Source organism: Nelumbo nucifera, chromosome 2 (assembly GCF_055504915.1).
Source record: "Nelumbo nucifera cultivar China Antique chromosome 2, China Antique-T2T, whole genome shotgun sequence".
NCBI lineage: Eukaryota > Viridiplantae > Streptophyta > Magnoliopsida > Proteales > Nelumbonaceae > Nelumbo > Nelumbo nucifera.
Window position 1 is genome coordinate 23,614,590 of NC_142650.1, and position 18,141 is coordinate 23,632,730.

Here is an 18,141-nt window from a genome sequence, read left to right on the forward strand (position 1 = left end):
AGACCAACATCCACTCACAATCAGAGTCCAAAATATCAAGGCAAATGGATATTTTTGTTTAATTCCAGAGGGTATACTGTATTATTTTGGTCAATTGCACTATCATTGCCAAATATTTGACCAGAACAAAGAAAAAAAATTATGTACAAGGATAAGCAACAAAAATTCTACACACCCTTTTCCTTCCGCCTCCAGGATCATTAGTACTCTCCCCATCTAATAAGAAATACTAAACGACATTGGAAATGTTTCTGGGGGGAGGCTTGGAAACTGTGCAACAAAACTGCCTCACTTCCTGACTCTCATTGCTCGCATGCACCTTGTCAAGAGTTCACTTGGAATGGTCCCCCATGTTAAACTCCGCGTCCAGCAGCAAACGTAAGGCTGCCTCACTCAAGCAAAAGCACCAGATTCCTATCTGGCAACCAAAGTGGTTGCTATTGCCTGGGATGACTTACTGGAATTATGTCCAGGTCGTGTTAGATTCATATGGACCTACCCATCATCAGTGGATTCCTTCTCAGATGATGCTTTTATTGCCTCAGCTGTCATAAGTGCAAGCACAGCCTTGTGGATTGCAAGATCTGCCCTGTAAAGTAACCGCTGAGCTTTTTCTCGCTTGAGCTTGGCCATGTTGAATGCATGCTGAGCTGCACCTGATGCATCCCGCAACCTGAATTCATCAAGATCAGAGGCAGACAGCTGTTCAACTCTACGTCTCTGGGATGCTTCTGGTTGGTATTGCTTCTGGCTAGGCCACTCAGGGAAACCCATGCTCCATCGGTTTACCCCATTTCTTTTATCAGTAATTCTCTGATCATATGACTTCATTTGTGAATCACCGGGAACTAGAAACGTCCCTGCCCTCTTCGACTTGTTTCTGTGAAGTTTAGGGTGATGATTCCTCTCAGAAATATCACTGCTCATTGACGAATAACTAATGCTAACTGCATCTCGGGGTGATAACACTCTTGTCTGGATCCATGGGGAAGAATCTGAAGATTCATGGTTCTGGCCAATAACAACAACCCTCTCCTCTCCAAAGGAAAACCCATTTAATTTTCTACCTGCTACAACACAAGAAAATTTACAAAGCAACTGTCATAATTCCAGGACAATAATGTTAACCGACATGAAGTTGATGGTGGATAGGGAATAAATTACCTAAAACTTGGAGGCCATCATGATCTTTGGAGAAAGCATTGTTGTGCCCACCAACTGGGACCTTCCTTTGAGACCTTTGTTTTGAACCTTTATTTGGCACTTCCAAACCTCGTGGTCTCATACAGAAAGCAAACATAGGTGGCTTCTCAATTATTGCAGCCTTCTCTTTCCCTCCATTGGGGAGGTGTATTTTATTTATTGCCAATTCCCACTCTTTAACTTCCTTTTGGTACTTTTCCCATAGAGGAGGCTGGATCAAACAAAAGGGAAGAAACTTAGAAGCTGTAATTCACAAAGCAATACCTCAAAGTATGAGAAAATTCCCAATTAGTACCCTGTACTTTGGGCCTAGTGCCACTTTGGTCCCCGAACTTTAAAATGTGACAATTCAGTACCCGAACTTTCAAAACGTGTCAATCCAGTACTTGCTGTTAACCAGCCGTTAAGTGGCATTTGAAAAGACAAATACCCTTTGAATGTCATCTAATTCTCTTTACCAACCATCCAAACCTTGACAAAAAAATGAACAGTCCTAAATCCTTGCCTCTTCTACTCAAGAAAGTTGGGGTCACATCTCAGTGGGCATTCTGGTGAACCCAACTTTCTTGAATAGAAGAGGCAAGGATTTGGGACTGTTCATTTTTTATGAGCACTTGGATGGTTGATAAAGAAAATTAGATGACACTGGAAGGGCATTTGTGTCTTTTCAAATGCCACTTAACGGTTGGTTAGCGGTAGGTACTAAATTGGCATGTTTTGAAATTTTGGGAACTAAACTGTCGTGTTTCAAAATTCAGGGACCAAAGTGGCACTAGGCCCAAAGTACAGGGTACTAATCAGGAATTTTCCCAAAAAATATATTGATCATTCACAAAAACCAGAAGAGAAAACAAACAGATAAATGAAATAGAGAACAGGGAATTTAATAAGCAGCTACAAACAAGAATAATATTTTTGCAATGTATTATCAGCCCATATCGCCACCGATACATTGCTTTTAAGGTTGTTTTTAGAAGCTATTCCCACCCCTATCCCAAATTTTGGGGAAAAAAAAGACTCACGAAAAAAAGTAGTGAGCGTTATGTCCAAAGTACCACTGATACACCCCTTCCACCGTATAGGGGTGTATCGATATTTTGAACCTTGGCTACAAAAAAGTTCTTACAGTAAAATGGATCTAACCATTTAAATTGAATCAAACCAACCTGGGGTTCAGCCTTTCAGAACAAGTGATAAAAAAATAAGATTTTACTCGATAAATTAAGTTCTCAAAGCTCCATTTGTCAATGTGAAATGTATGGAAATTTCTTCAGGCTGAAATATTTGGCCATATTTTCACTCTTTTATAGCAAAAACTTTATTTTCTTGTCGTTCTTTTCTAAAAGGGTGAAAATAATAGCTGAAGTATTTTTTTACTTTGAAAAAATTTGTTTGTTACACAGAGAAATAAATGCAGCCTAAAGGAAAGTAAATCCTTCAAATCAATACTGTGGAGCACTATTGTGCCCTGAAATCAGTAATTCAGTAGTGGTAGTACAGATCAACCTTTGAACCAGTGCCATCTATACAAGGATAGAAAAGATGGGGAATTGAAAAATGGAGCCTGGAGAATCACTGTTGGTTTTACCTTTTTGCAAACCCTATACCAGAAGATATTAGAGACAGGTCATCGAAAATCCCCTGGCTCTATTCTGAGAGAGATTTGCTTAAATACCTGGAGGATCTATTCACTGTTCTTCATTAGTCATTCCAGTTCCTGATTAGGTGAGGGTGATGGATGCCAAGCTCTTTTGTTATGAACCCCCCCCCCACCCTCTTTTTTTTTCATCAGTCAGGTAGGAAGTTTCACCAACTCAAGCCAAGTACAGGAAACAGAGGGGATAGAATCTGAAGAAACAGATTGACAATGTGAGAAGGATCGAAGCCCAGAATGTGAACTAAGAAACTCTGTACAGGAGTGGTGCCAATTAAGAAACCGAAAGACTTTTTACTTGGTGTTGGTGCTAGAGTTCAAGAATATCTCTCAACACTTGAAGAAAGGGAGCACCAAGAGAAAGGGAACATTAGGACCAATCTTAAGTAGCTAGCTATCCCAGATGAATGATTGAAGATAACAGCATTTGAAAGTTTTGTAAGCAAAGAAGAGGATGATGAAGCCATGCTTGCTATGATGCTACAGGACATTTTGCAAGAATCAATAGCCAGAGAGGTTTGCTGTTGGTTTTACACACAAATACACAAAAAAGATGTTTCACCAAATACAAAGAGAAGATAATAGGGAATAAAAGATATTGCAAGGTGCCAACCAGCTGGTTGGTAAGGTCTCCTGCTGGTTGTAGCAGAGACTAGGGATTGAATCCCACGATTCCCGCCTGCACCTGGGTCAGGGGGTTATGGACTACCCCCCGTTGTGTAGCCCTCCAAAAGGAATTAAAAAAAAGAAAAAAAAAGGAAAGAAAAAACTAGTATTTTTCATCACTAAAACAAAAACTACTCATTCAAACCCATTTTAACAAGATTAAAGCAACTAAAAGTGGACGTTTTGATAAAACTGAATATATGAGTAATATAGCAAAGAATAAGAATAAAACAAAATGATGTTGGTGTTTGGTTACAGTTCACCTTTCCAACGATCTAGATGGTCAGATGGCTGTCTTAAAGACTTAAACATGATCAATGCACTGCATCTCTGCCCTCTACGATCTTTTTTATTGGACCCTCTTGGAATATTTTGCATGACATAAAAAATGGGAGAAGCCACTTGAACCAAACAATGCTCACGCAAAAAGTACTCATAATGTTCCACCCACCAAAATGGAACAAAAGATAGAAGCAATGTGAATCTTCACATTTAGGCAACAAACTTGCAAATGCATGAGCATGGCCAATGTTTTAAAAAATGAAGGTGTGACGCAAGGTGTTCCACTACCTGGAGGTGTGAGGCTGTTGAATTACTGCTCACACAGGAGTCGGCTTCGAGGACAACTCAACCTCATAAGAAGTAGAAGAAGATAGGAGAATAGTGGGGAATTTCCCATGCCAATTCCATTGGTTTGGTGATACTTACAGGCTTTACATGTGAAGCCATGTGCAATCCTTAACTCATCTAGAAGCTCATCTATAACCGAAATGAGAAACCGGTCCTTGATGGTTATGTGGTTGAGGGCCCGGTAATCCAAACAAAACCGCCAAGTCCCATCCTTCTTCTTCTTGACTAGTAGGGCTAGTGATGAATGGACTGGTGCTGGGTTGAATTATTTTGTTGTCCAACATCTCCTAAACAATCTTCTTTATTTCAGTCTTCTAAAAGTGGGGATACCGGTAGTGCCTCACATTAGCTGGTGGGGACCTGGATTGTACGGGAACGAAATGGTCTTGGGCTCAGGTCGAGGGAAGCTCCTTGGGTTGCTCAAAAACATCCTTAAACTGTTGTAACAATTGGTCCAGATCTACTTTTTTGTTTCCATCAGTTGCAGGAAAGATTGGGTCTGTCATGATGAGGCCCAATTGCACAAGAACAAGCTACTGGACCCTGGCAGCATTTCAAGTCAGCTTCTTGGTTTCCTAACGGCACCATTCCCGGTTTAATCCCCTAAAACAGATGATCCACCCCATTCAACTAAAGCTCCATGGTGAGGTGGTTCCAGTCACACACCACGTGACCCGGTAGTCGCAACCATTGCACCCCTAACACTATGTCTGTCCCGCTGAAATCCAGGGTATACAGGTCGGTTGTCAACCATTTCCCTTGGATTTTCAACTTCACCCCCTTACACAGGCCATCACAAGTCAGCTAATGGTCATTAGCCACCTGGACTGAGAATTGCACGGTGGAGTGTATAACAAGGCCCATTTGTTTTGCCGGCCCAATGTTAATGAAATTTAAAGTCCCACTATCAATCAAGATTATAACAGCCCGGCCCATGCCTTTCTACCTTCATGGTCCAGGTTGAATTTCAGCCCATGAGAGCCTGAAGAGAGATTTCTGGGGTCTCCAACCCACTAAGGCCCATCTCATCAAGTTTAGTGGACATACCTTCCTCAATGTGGTCCATTTCCTCAGCAGCCCAGCCCATGCCTTTCTACCTTCATGATCCAGGTTGAATTTCGGCCCATGAGAGCCTGAAGAGAAATTCCTGGGGTCTCCAACCCATTAAGGGCCCATCTCATCCAGTTTAGTGGACATACCTTCCTCAATGTGGTCCGTTTCCTCAGGAAGCTCGTTGGTTTGCAGAAAATAAACTTGTTGGACCTTACAGCAGTGGCCTGGTGCAAATTTCTCCTTGCAGTTGTAGCATAATCCCTTCTCACATTAAGCCTACATCTTGGCCCATGTTAACCGTTTGAAGGGCATGCTACTTGGGCCTACAGTCCCACTATTCTTCACCATTGTGGGTTCCACCCAAACCGGCGGGGTCTTCAAGAGCAGGCCAGAACTCTGATTCACCTTCTTAAGTCAGTCCAGCTTCTCCTCTTGAATACGAGCTAGAGCAGCTGCCGCAGACAGTCATGGGACGCCAAGCTCTGACCTCCAAGCAGATGTCTTCCCAGAGGCCTCCCACAAAGCTTCCAACCAAGGCCTCCATCTAGCCAGTGACACGGATTGATAATTTCTCAAACTCCACAGATACTCATGAACAATGGGTGGTCTGCTTCAGTTTCGACAGAGCTTCATCATAATCAATGTAGGTTGACAACCCAAATCGCATGCACAACTCCGTGAAATCAGACCAGGTAACATGGGGGTGAGAATTTTGTACCATTGAAACCATGATATTGCCTCACCTCTTCTTTTATCAGTAACAGAAAATTTATTAATAAAACAGAGAGAATTACAGCTTCTAGGTAGCCTCGGCTACCCCCACACAAACTCAATCAAAGGACATCAGTTACTTTTCACTTTACAAATTAGCCCAAAAGCACTGTTCCCTGTTTACCCCTTGCTTTGCTAACTGATCTGCTAAACCATTGGTTGATATTGGGGTCCATTGAAGAACCAGCTGCACCTTCCAGGTAGATGGAGGCAATGATGACCCTGTGGTACGCCAGCATCTCATGAACTAAAACTAACCTTGAAGATCCAAGCCATCGGATCCTCGCCAGAAAAAAGTTGAGAAATGCAGCCACATAGCTTTCTTTGAGCACCCACCATCTTTCGATTGTTGCCGCCGGTGGACGCTTTGTTATCTGGATCTCTTCCCCCATCAGTGCTGGTCCTGTTTTGCTGAGACATTATCACCAATAGGGCCTCTTGATATCTCCCAGATCGCCTTCAAATTTGTGTAAGCTAACCTCAATCCTATCTACATTGTCTTCCAATGAGACCGGTCTGGTGTTGGGCATGGATCGGTGCTCTAATACCAATTGTTGAGTTACTGTTCACACAAGAGTCGCCTTTGAGGGTGACTCAACCTCTTAAGAAGTAGAAGACAGAAGAATAGTGGGAAATTTCTCATGCCAATTCCATTGCCCTGCTAACACTTAAAGCTTTACATGTGAAGCCATGAGCAGTTAGTTATTCCCAGTAGCCTAATGTGGCTTTCTAAGGTATCTATCAAAAACAATGTGGCTTTCTAAGGTAAACATACCAAATGATAGGCTTAGTTGGCGAGGTCAAGCGTGGTGGTGGGGTACCAAGGCTGTTCCTAGGTTTGTCTGGACTCGGATCTGGAGCACACCCAGCAGGTGGAGTGGGCTGGGTTCTATTCAAAGGCATAGTTCAAAATTCAAGAGGCATAAACCTCCTGAGCATAAGGAGGCATAAGCCTCTTCAAGAGGAGGACAGACGGACGGACACACGGAGGGGGAATTCTTTTTTTTTTTATGAAAGATGTTTTGTATCAAGAAGAACACAAAACATGAACACCTCAGAGGCATTTGAGGCATATGCCTCAATCCTCATGCACTTGAGATGTAAGCCTCGGAGGCATCAACGCTTCCAGCATGCGCCTCAGGGTATTTTGAGGTGCCCTGCGGCCCCGCCTGGAAGCATGCCTCCAGGTGTAGGCCTCCTACACCTCTTAAAATATTGTGCATGACCAATCAAACCAAGGAAAAAAATGGCCAAATTGTCTAGAAACGACACATAAAAAATGAGAAGATCAAATATTTTTATTATAGCAAACTTAATTGATGGGTTTTGTAAGCATGGTTCTGTAATAAAATACATGTCCAAATTGTATAAAACTATAAATATTCACTTAATTCTGTAATATTTTGGAAGTGTGGTTCTATATGCATATCTCAGTTAAAATGAGGGAATTTTCGGATAAAAAGACGGAAAATTGGAACACTCAACCTTAACCTATGGCTATGGGCTTTGACCACAAAATAAGTAGCTCCATTGTGTCTTCTCATGAAGTATGATGCACATGGATACTTGGAAGATTTAGAGCCCGTTTGGGAGGGCTTCTGTATTGGAGGCGAAGTGTGGTGATTCAGCCTTGGTGGTTGAGCACCCATGTTCAGGAGTAGCTTCCTAATTCAGCTGTGTTTCTGGCGTCTAGAACAAAGTGATCAGCTTTCCGGATTTTCACCAAACACAGCTTCTGGTGTTCCTGTGAGGAGCCCAGCTTGGAATGACAGAAGCTGTCCCGAAAGCCCTCCCAAACAGGCACTTATGAATGTAACAAGGGGCAAGCACACATTGAAGAAAGAACACAACCTGGTATTCACGGTCAGACAAACAATAATCCCATTAGATGGCAATCCATGTCTCAAGAAAGGAAGAAAAAATTCAGGGATTTATTTGGGAATTTCTTATTCCCCCAAGAGTGGAAGTTTAATGTCAATAGTGGCTATAGGAAACAAGCTTAAATTCAAAAATAAATAAAAAATAAATAAAAAAAAAGGCAACAAAGGTTTAGATAAACAAAGTGGGACACAGGAGGAAGACTGGATTTACTTTTTCTTGGGGGTGGAGGGATCCATAAAATGATCAAACAGACTTTTTAATGAATTTTATCAATAATATTTACTAATGGTTAATAAAAAGAAAATCAAACAAGGAAAAGATACACCATAAGTGGGCCTCAAATAAGGGAAGATATAGCACTGACTACATAGCAATGCAATCCATCCATCCAGGGCTTAAAGTAATAGGTAACTTATCCGGCAAGTTGAGGAATACTGCAATGAGCTGGTTCGAGGGAGCTCAACCTCCTGAATGGATCGGAACGGAAAAGAGAAGAAGAGGAAGAAGAGTGTGAGAGAAAGAGAGAAGAGGAGGAAATAAGATTTCTCATTCATATCTTTTCCAAGCTTATTACAAGATGTTTATACTTCACGTAGCTAAGGATAGTGACTGCTAACAGAATCATGTTTAGCTCTCCTGACGTGGACAGTATGTGTAAACAAATTTCAGAGGTGGTATCGAACAGTTGATTTGAGGAATACCCTGGACTGGGTCTCGGGCATGATGGACCTGGGCTGTGTCGGCTCTAACATAAAGTTTAAAGCCCCCAATACAGTTGTGCTCTCCCACCCATTTTCTCTAGACAAGACATGTTCCACAGAGTTTGCTGATCTTGGGATCCATCTGAAGTCTGAACAAGCTACACAGACTTGATAGCAGGGGTCTTCTCTAATCAGGTGACACAGTCCACTTGTGAACAAAAGCATCCAACCAACAACAACCTGTGAGTCTCCTTTGACAAACAATCTGCCAAGACCAAGAGAGAAACCAACTTTCACACCTTGCACTACAGAGACATGGACTCACTTGATCATTGATTGACAGGTTTCAAGGGATTTCTTTTTATTGCTAGTTTTAAGGGATGCTTTGGGATTTCTTTCTTCTCACCTTCAAAGTTGATTGGAAGCTTCTCAACGATATCAGCATATATGTTTTGAGAAAGAAAGGCTCAAGCATATGGAGGATCGCCCTTGTGCAATTTTTGAAGAAAAACATAGGTTTTGAAAATGGCAAGGGAGCAAGGAGCAAGTTTTATAAGGTACCAAGATCAGCCAATAGCAGAGATGATAATTTAACAAGACGATGAGTAGGGAGAAATCAATTGTATTAGTATCGGGGTTTTATTTCCCCTTCCCCCAGCCAAGAGTACTGAATCCCCTTTTACTTCTAGACAAGAGATGACTTTGAATTAGGTTGGGATCAATTGGGCTCAGATTAGGCTCGAATTAGCCCAATTCCTTCACTTCTATTTGCTTTAAAAAAGTGTTCTCACTTCTTAAGCTTTCTTAAACTTAGGATTGTCCAATTAGGTTAACGACATATATGTAGGTACAAAGTTATGGTACTTCAGGAGTACCATTCTTATGCTATACTAAAAAATCTTTGCCTTCAAATTTAAAATTATTGATACAAATACATGTATACATGCATGGATGTATGAATACATGCACATGCACATATTTATACAATGCAAACATAAAGACATGTCAGAGCTCAGGTTGGGTCACATTGCCCAAAGCATCAACCATAAACTACCCTACTTTTTGGGTTGGTTCGGGTTAACCTGGACCATGTTGCTCCCCGCCCCCTCCCTAATGACAAGTAGTCACAAGATGAAAAAACTCCCCAGCAGCACAACCCCTTCATTAAACATCTCCAAGCCCCACAAAGGGTCAAAAAGATGGGTAAGAAAAAGAAAATATATCAAACGTATCTACCCCCAAAGGCCCAAATGCAAACACATCATGAAAGAGAAATATCATTGTCCAGTTCCTTAACCCTACTATGCTCTGTACTGTTTTTGTTTTTGTTTTTCTTCATGCTTTCTGTATCTATAACATTCCATGCTTTTTGATCCTCTAATAGCAGGGGTTTCTTTCTACTATTAAAGGGAGAGAGAGAAAGAGAGAAGAGGAAATAAGGTGGAAGCATGCAACAAGAATGAGGTTAAATTTGGAGACTCCAGCAACACGATAAAGTGGCTTGGGGAGAAGGAAGGAAGACCTTGGAGATTGGCTCACTATTTGAACGAGGCTAGAGATTTGTTAAAATCCTTATCTGTAAACATTTGCTGGATTCCTAGGGAATTAAACTCTGTAGCTGATAGCTTGGCTAAATCTGGTATACACAGGGATAACTTGTACAATGATAGAAATATGCCTTTGTAACCTATGTGTAGCCTGACTTGTACATCATCTCATGTACTCTCTTTTCTTTCTATATCAAGTTAATTTTTCTCTCAAAAGAATGAGGTTAAATTCCATGAAAGGTTTTTTATCACTAACAAGATTCCATGAGGAAATATGCAATCCAAAACATGAAAAGCATGATTATTTATTATGGGTGACTCGAGTGCTTTTACCTGGAATTGCCGGATCAGAGGCATTCCTTTCCTCTGCCTCTTCTGCTGCCAATGCTTATAAATGGCTTTAATAACATCAACAGGCCCCACTCCAACCATGAGCTCCTCTATTTCCTCAGATGAAAAGTTATCACACTTCCGAGCATATGCAATTTTCTCAAACATGTCCATTATTTTTTCAAATGTCTCATCAGAAATCTCTGGCAGGTTACTCCCATCAACATCCAAAGAACTTCGTTGTTTTGAAATCCAGTCCTCATCATCACTTTCCATATCATACAAAACATGTGATGGATTCATAGCCATGTCAACTTCAGTCTCAACTTGCCGAAAATACTTGGATGAACTTCGAATAAATGGTACCTCTATTGCATTATCATCACCATCTTCAATCAGGCAAACCCCAGGAATGGGGATATTCTTAATGGAGGCAGCACGAATATTTCGATTGTAGCACTCTTCATGCATCTCCCTGAAAAGGGCCCACTGACTCCTCTCAGAAAATTCCAAGATCCAATCCTTCCCTCCTTTCCACATCATAGCATGAGTATAGCGGTTTGTTGTCCCAGGCTGCAGAAACTGGTGAGCCTTATATGAATACCGTGTAGCCCCTGAAAGTTTAACCAGAAGCCTCCAGTCCTTATGATCAACAAACTCTAACACAACCTGTGCCCCACATTCTCTCCACCCCCTGTCCCCAACAGTAATCAAAACATTCGCATCACAAGATAACAATTCTGGGTGTCTTTTTGGACTTCTAGACCCACCAGACATCCTCTTCTCATCGTCAGTCTTAATCCCTTTATGTGGGCGCCCTTTGCGGTGATGGCTTCTTGGCTTTGAGCCAAATTCATGACCTCTGAACGGCAACAAACATGAGAATTGAGTTCTTGGCTTCCTAGAACCATTCCCAAAGCCATTCAGGACAAAGTCTGCCTTTCCATCAGGCCACACTTTTGAATGATAGCCAAGTGATGGAGAACCAATGCTATGTCTGTTCCGATTCCATACACTTCGAGGTGCAGTGGGGTTTGGACTTTGAATGCCAAAGTCATTCATAATCCATGTTGAACCAGAAGTAGACTGATGATTATTCTGCATTCCCCCATCAAAAGGCTGACTTTCAACTTGCCCAGTATATGGAATTTGAATATCAACACCACCCAAAGAAGAGAAGCACCTGCTTTCAGTCTTATCTGGAGAAGAATGATCTTCCATAACTGAAGGCCATGATCTTTCAGCAAGCAGTTCTGATCCTGCATGATGACACAGATGACCTTGCATTCCAATAGTGCCATCAATCTCATTCTTCCCTGAACCCTTGGGACCTACAGAAGTTCCAGTAACATTAAGCTCACCATTTAAGCATATCTGTGAAGGCTCTATCCAATCACCATCATTTCTTATGGAGAGAGCATCAGTCTCTACCTCCAATTTAGTAGAAGACAACTGTCTACACCTAGCAGCTGGATTCAAGGTACTCCCACTGTTATTCTCAATAGCAATTTTGGGTACTTGGTTAGGGATATCCTCAACACCAGAGCTATCGTCACATGCCAAATTGCCACAGTCTACGCTCCTCAGTAAGGCCATTGAATTGAGGTTCTGGAAGCTCATAGATGCAACATTATTTTCCATAAGCAGCTTGAGATGCAGGCTAAGGAAAAAAGTAGGTGCAGCAGCAAAAGAAAGAACAAAAGAAGGAAGTCGCCAATGCTTCCCATTGGAATTCGAATCTGAACAGCTTAAGTCAATACGAGCTAATTCTTTGGAGATGCCCATTTGCAAAATAGCATGCCTAGATCTCTTCCTTACACCCTGGTTGGTAGCCAAAAGAATATGAAGTTAACACCAAACTATAATGATTCTTTAGATAAAGCAAACAGATATCATTGTTAAAACATTTGGAATGGTGAAACAGGATTTATGTAGCTCAGTAGCTCACCTCATATAGATGAGAAAGGATTAGATCATGATGATTTTTTAAACATTTAGTAAACTATTTTTGTACTCAGCAGAAAATATAAGTGGATTAGGAAAAAAAATAAAAGGGATTTTATAACAAAGAAAGGGGGATTGGAAACAAGGCACAAACCAAGCAGATCATATGCAACTAAGTTGGGGAAAACAAAATTAAAAAAAAACAGTTACCTCATGAGAGATGGGTCCCTCACAAATGGAAGGAACTCGCAACCAAGCACTGCCATTTTGAAGGACCTTAATATTATCATATGTGCATTCAGGAAGAGGAAGCTGCTTGCTGATCAAACAGTATTTCTTCAGTTTAGAGTCCAGGTACAGCCACTTCGAAACTTCTACCTCCAAGAAGTTGTAGACAACAAACACAAAGTGTCTTCCAAGATCCTGAAAGCCTGAAAGCTTAAACCTGATTGAAGTTGCTGGCAACTGAAGATCTACACAGTTCCCATACTCATTGGATTGGTGAAATACAGTCAGGACCAAACATATAAAAGCTACTGCCTGCATCAAGCAGCCTTCAAATAATATAAACCTCAACCCAACAACATTATCAACAAAAAGCATTTCCAAATTAACCTTTGGCCATAAAGTCATTATTGCACCATAATGAAGCAGCATTACAGTGCGAAACAGCCAATTTTTTTCTGCTTCAAATGAAAGAATGTGGATCCATCGAGGGAAGAAGCTTAGCCTCAATTTCACTTGTTTTAATTTCAACAACGGATCAGTCAATTTCAACAACCCAACGTTTTCATCAGACCATAATATGCTATCATGACCCAGAGGTCTCAAATCTTTAAAACCAGTGACTTGGAGAGCAACATCATGTTTATCCAAAGCCCCTACCCAGTCAACAACAGAAGCAAGAGAGCTAGCAGACCCACCAGCACTTCTGTATCCAGGAGTCTCTTCAGACCGACAGCCCAATCCCTGTCCTTTCTTGTGAAACCGCCTCCTGAAATAAACTAAGGGTAGCCTTCTGTCATTGGAGCATGTAGTGCTAGCTGTTGTTTTTTCAGCCAATTCTCCATGAAATAATCTATCTGGCAATACAGAATTTCTAAACAACTCATTTCTATATGGTGGAGGACCAGCAGAATCATCAGCAATAGGTAGCACTTGCTTTTCAGATGGACAAGATGTTCTCTGCCTCTTCAGAACTCCAAGTGGGGAAGATTTGACACGGCGAGTTGATCGAGCCAGCCATGAGATGATGGGCTCCGAATCCATATAGCTTCCTATACAATTGTCATTCTCTGGATTCACATCTTCCTCATGCACACATTTATCTCTCTGCACTGATTTTTGTGGACCAGATTTACCAGGAATTTCACTGGGGAGTAGCAGGAGTTTGAATCTCTCTTTTTGGAGGTCAATCCATTCTTCATCACGGTCATCATATTTAACATGATGCAGCTTCCTTTCTGGATCATATTTATCAACAATGCCAAAATACCAACTCTTATCCAAAGGCCAAAAAACTTTGATCCTCCTGTTTAAAACCCAGTATGCATCTAAGTCCCCAAAAAATATTTCATAGAAATGTCGCCTCTTCCTTGTAATGCCCTTCTCTTTGTGTTGTTTCCTAGGACGCAACACCCTGCCTGCAGCATCAGCAGAGGTGGATTCAGACCCACCGGAATGATTTGCCCCACAACTATCAAAATCTTGATGATCTGATGGCACAAATGATAACCCATCCATAGATTGTAACGCAGACAAAGCTTTGCTATCCCCAGAAAATCCAGTACATCTAGGATCAAACCGAGAAGACAACATTCTTGCAGCATTCTGCTCAAGGTTCTCCTCATCATCTTCTTGCAAATCTTCACTGATCTTGTCAGAGTTATCAGCTATATGGTTTTGCTTCTCTGGTGCTGATTCCCACCTCTTTCCTTGATACTTGTGAACCCTTTTGGGGGATGGATTGCCATTGTATCTAAGAGCACTGATATCATCTAGCTTCACAAACCGAGCTGGATTTGCCCTACTGGAGCTATTTTCCTTTAAATCACCTAAAGCTTTCTTCAGTTTTCCCTCACAGGAAGGAATTATCTTGACAGAGTTGCCATTTAACTCAAATTTCTGTGCATCAAAGCTGACTGTACTACTTGATACACCCACCTGGTCCAAGTCATGATTGTTTTGGAATTTCTTACGCCTTAATAAACCTCGAGGTCGTTTTGGGATATTATCATCCAATTTATGTGAAATATTGCCTAGACTACTCAAAGTCTGAATATCTCCGTTCCCCAGAAGTTGAGTATTTTTCTTCTTTGCTTGATTCTTCGGGCCCAAAAGTAGCTTCCTTAACTTCGAATTGGAATTGTTTGAATCTGGGGATCCATAATTCAAACAATTGCCCTGTACTGAATCTAAAACCTTTCTGTTCTTATTAAAGGGCTCAAAACTACTGAGTGAAACCTCTTTCCGGCTCTTCCTTTTCTTCTTCCCCTGCCCAATATCTAACTCGTTATCTACCAACTCCTGTCTTTTCCTCTTCAACACTCCACCTGCGGGTCCTTCCTTACGAACAGAAACCTCAGTTTTATCAACGTAGAGGCTTCGAAGATCCAAAGATCTAGATTTCTTAGAAGTTTCAGAGGCATGAGAGTTGTCTATGCTATTTTCCATCTACGAAACCTCGAACCACATAAGAAAAACCAAAACCCCCAATTTTTCATCTTCTATCATACATGTTTCGCTAATCCAAGCCCTAGTTTCAGATCTGACACCAGAATTTGGAAACCAATATCAGATAAAACTCCAACAACTGACCCCTAAAGACATGCAAATGTAACAAAGCGATCTTCCATCAAGATCCAAATTGTTCGTACAAGTAAAATGAATCGACTACCAAAACAAGGGCAAAAACAACATACCTGGAAATCGCCTGGAGTGAAGCATTTCTGCGCTCCGATCGGAAAATTATTTGCAGGAAACATCGATCGTCCGCTTCAAATCCGTCCTTTTTCGCATGCAAACCCACCAATTCGTCGATCTTTCCAGAAATTTCAGTTTTTACCGTAAAAAATGAGGATGAGTTAGGGTTTCATCGGGTCTACAAGCCTAGGGTTTAGAACGAAAAAACACAAAATTAAAAGAAATAAAAATGCAACTGCGTTACACGACGACCTCGATTAATGTCATCCGTCGGATCTATGATCAACCCACCACGTTTTCTTGCCATGATGAAAGCCCTAACAACATTCAATAGACCTCGACTATTTCGGAGTAAAGGATGAGAGCTTGAACGGCTGGGATCATTCTCATGGATCAGATCAACGGTCAATATTTGTTGTAACGTTGAAAAGATGTGAGCTAGTTAAGTGACACGGCCGACCAATATAAATTTGCCAGAGCTTTTCAACTTTTTCCATTTTTTCCCTGAGTTACAAAAGTGACCCTAACATTTATTAAAATTATAAAAATACCTCTATTCTTTCCGAAAATTACAGTGCCAAAACGATGTTTTAAGTGGAGGTAAAATTGAAAATGAGGGAGGACGGGGTTAAAGCCAAAATTAAGAAGAATTAAAAATTTAGGGGTCGCTTTCATCACGCAGACACAGACTCGTGTAAGAAGGGGCATCAGAGATCTCCTGAAAAGTTTTGCTTTTTGACTATTTTTATAATATTATATTAAAACCCCTCGTCGAGTGGTTCTTATGACCTTTGCACCCTTAAAGTAAGACTTTAGAATAATAAAATGCTTCGGTCCGATTTTGGAATTGTCAAGCCGTTAGAACGGTTGCTGCCACTTGTATATTTTCCAACTTTCAGGCAATGCGATTAGGGTGGAAGTCCACCCAATTAGCTAGCCATAAAGGCATATATGCCCCCGAGTCCGAGAGACCTTTTTTTGCCAAGTTATGGATCAGCAAATTGCTTTCCCTACCTGAAAAAGATAAAGAAATATAAGTCTTTACAAGAGTCTAAAATATCTTTAGGGGAGGTTTGATGGTATTTGGTCACTTGGTTTGAAGGTGTTTGCTCTATCAAGCACTTGGCGAGTGAAAAACGTAGAGAGTGTAGATCGTTTGATACTTGATCCAGCAACTGTAAAAGCCACCCTTTTGAGTTGTTCTTCGTTACCCTGCAATGCGAATAATTAAGCACTAGCAGAGGGGCCCTGCTTCGTAGGGGCTAGAATGGAACCGTTGATCTAGTTTCTAGTCAAAAATCGTTGAATCAGTCAACAACCTGAGTGGTTGAACCATTGACCTGTAAAATGGTTTTTGGCCGTTTTTTATTTATTTTTAATTGGGAACTATCCAGGCAACTGGTTTCGTTTTATCCTAATCTCGGTCCCTGGCCAAAAATCATTGAATCGGTCAATGACCCATTGACTCGGGCAATCGAACCATTGGCCTGTTCAATGGTTTTTTGTCGTTTTTTATTTTTTTTTTGTTGCCATAATGGGCCATCCATTCGAACCGAATAGTCAAACCGTCAACCCGAAAACTGGTGGCTAGAACGATTCCATTTTCATGTCGTATGAGTCACACGCTCGAATGACATAACATGTATGGTACTACTTAATGAACCTCACACACTCAAAGTTTTGCTTGTAATTTTTGTTGTCATAATGGGTCATTCGTTTTATTTTTTATTTTTTTTAATTGGGAACCGTCCAAACAACCAGCTCCGTTTTACCCCAATCCCGATCCTTGGCAAAAAACCATTGAATTGGTCAACGACCCATTGACCTGAGTGGTTGAACTATTAACCCGTTCAATGGTTTTTGGCCGCTTTTTTATTTTTTAATGTTTGTTGTCAGAATGGGTTGTCCATTCGAACCGGACGATCAAACCGTCGACCCGGAAACCAGTGGCCATAACAGCTCCATTTTCGGGTTGTATGTCACACACTCGAATGACATAACATTATGGTTTTTAAAATCGATCCGGAAACCGAACAGGTCAGGGGTCCGGTTACCGGGTCAAACGGTCCGACCGTTAATGACAAAAAGAATAAATTTAAAAAAAAATTAAAAAAATAAAAAATGGTCAAAACCGTTCGAACAATTCGATATCTAGTTATTAACTATTTATAATAATTATTATATATTTATATAATTAGATAATTATAATAACAATATATATATATAATTATATATCATAACTATTATATATTTATCTAACAATATTTATATAATTAATAGGAAATGGGTTGCTCTCACGTGGGAATCTACCCGCACGAGTAGATTCCATTTAACCGGACGGTCGAACCATTGACCCGCTCAGTGGTTTTTGGTCTTTTTTTTTAATTTTTTTAGCTTTTGTTGTCAGAACGGGCCATCTGTTCGAACCAAACAGTCGAACTGTCGACCCAAAAACCGGTGGCTAGAACGATTCCATTTTCAAGTCGTGTGAGTCACATGCTCGAATGACATAACACTTATGGTATTGCTTAATGGACCTCACACACTCAATTTTTTGCCTGCAATTTTTGTTGTCAAAACGGGTCATCCGTTTTTTTTTTTTTTTTAATTGGGTACCATCCAAGCAACTAGTTTCGCTTTACCCCAATCCCAGTCTCTAGCCAAAAATCATTGAATCGGTCAATGACCCATTGACTCAAGTGGTTGAACCATCAACCCATTGACCCATTCAATGGTTTTTTATTATTTTTTATTATTTTTTTAATTTTTGTTGTCAGAACGGGTCGTCCGTTTGAATCGGACGGTCGAATCGTCGACCCAAAAACTGGTGGTCAGAACG

General features: G+C 40.9%; 1 protein-coding gene across 4 annotated transcripts; it reads right to left on the minus strand.

Moving 5' to 3' along the window:
- Positions 1-35: 35 nt before the first annotated feature.
- Positions 36-15,541, minus strand: LOC104595249 (uncharacterized). 4 transcript variants are annotated; one of them, XM_010255897.3, is made up of 5 exons: positions 15,302-15,532; positions 12,591-15,199; positions 10,440-12,257; positions 1,165-1,414; positions 36-1,070 (listed from the first exon to the last, which is right to left on the minus strand). In XM_010255897.3, the coding sequence occupies exons 2-5, from the start codon at positions 15,051-15,053 to the stop codon at positions 496-498; spliced, it is 5,106 nt and encodes a 1,701-aa protein (XP_010254199.1). In that variant the 5' UTR covers positions 15,054-15,199; positions 15,302-15,532; the 3' UTR covers positions 36-495. The 4 variants fall into 4 exon arrangements, with proteins under 4 accessions (XP_010254199.1, XP_010254198.1, XP_010254200.1 ...); XM_010255896.3 differs by having other exon boundaries at positions 12,591-15,147; positions 15,302-15,531; XM_010255898.3 differs by having other exon boundaries at positions 36-1,067; positions 12,591-15,147; positions 15,302-15,528.
- Between the last annotated feature and the right edge of the window lie 2,600 nt (positions 15,542-18,141).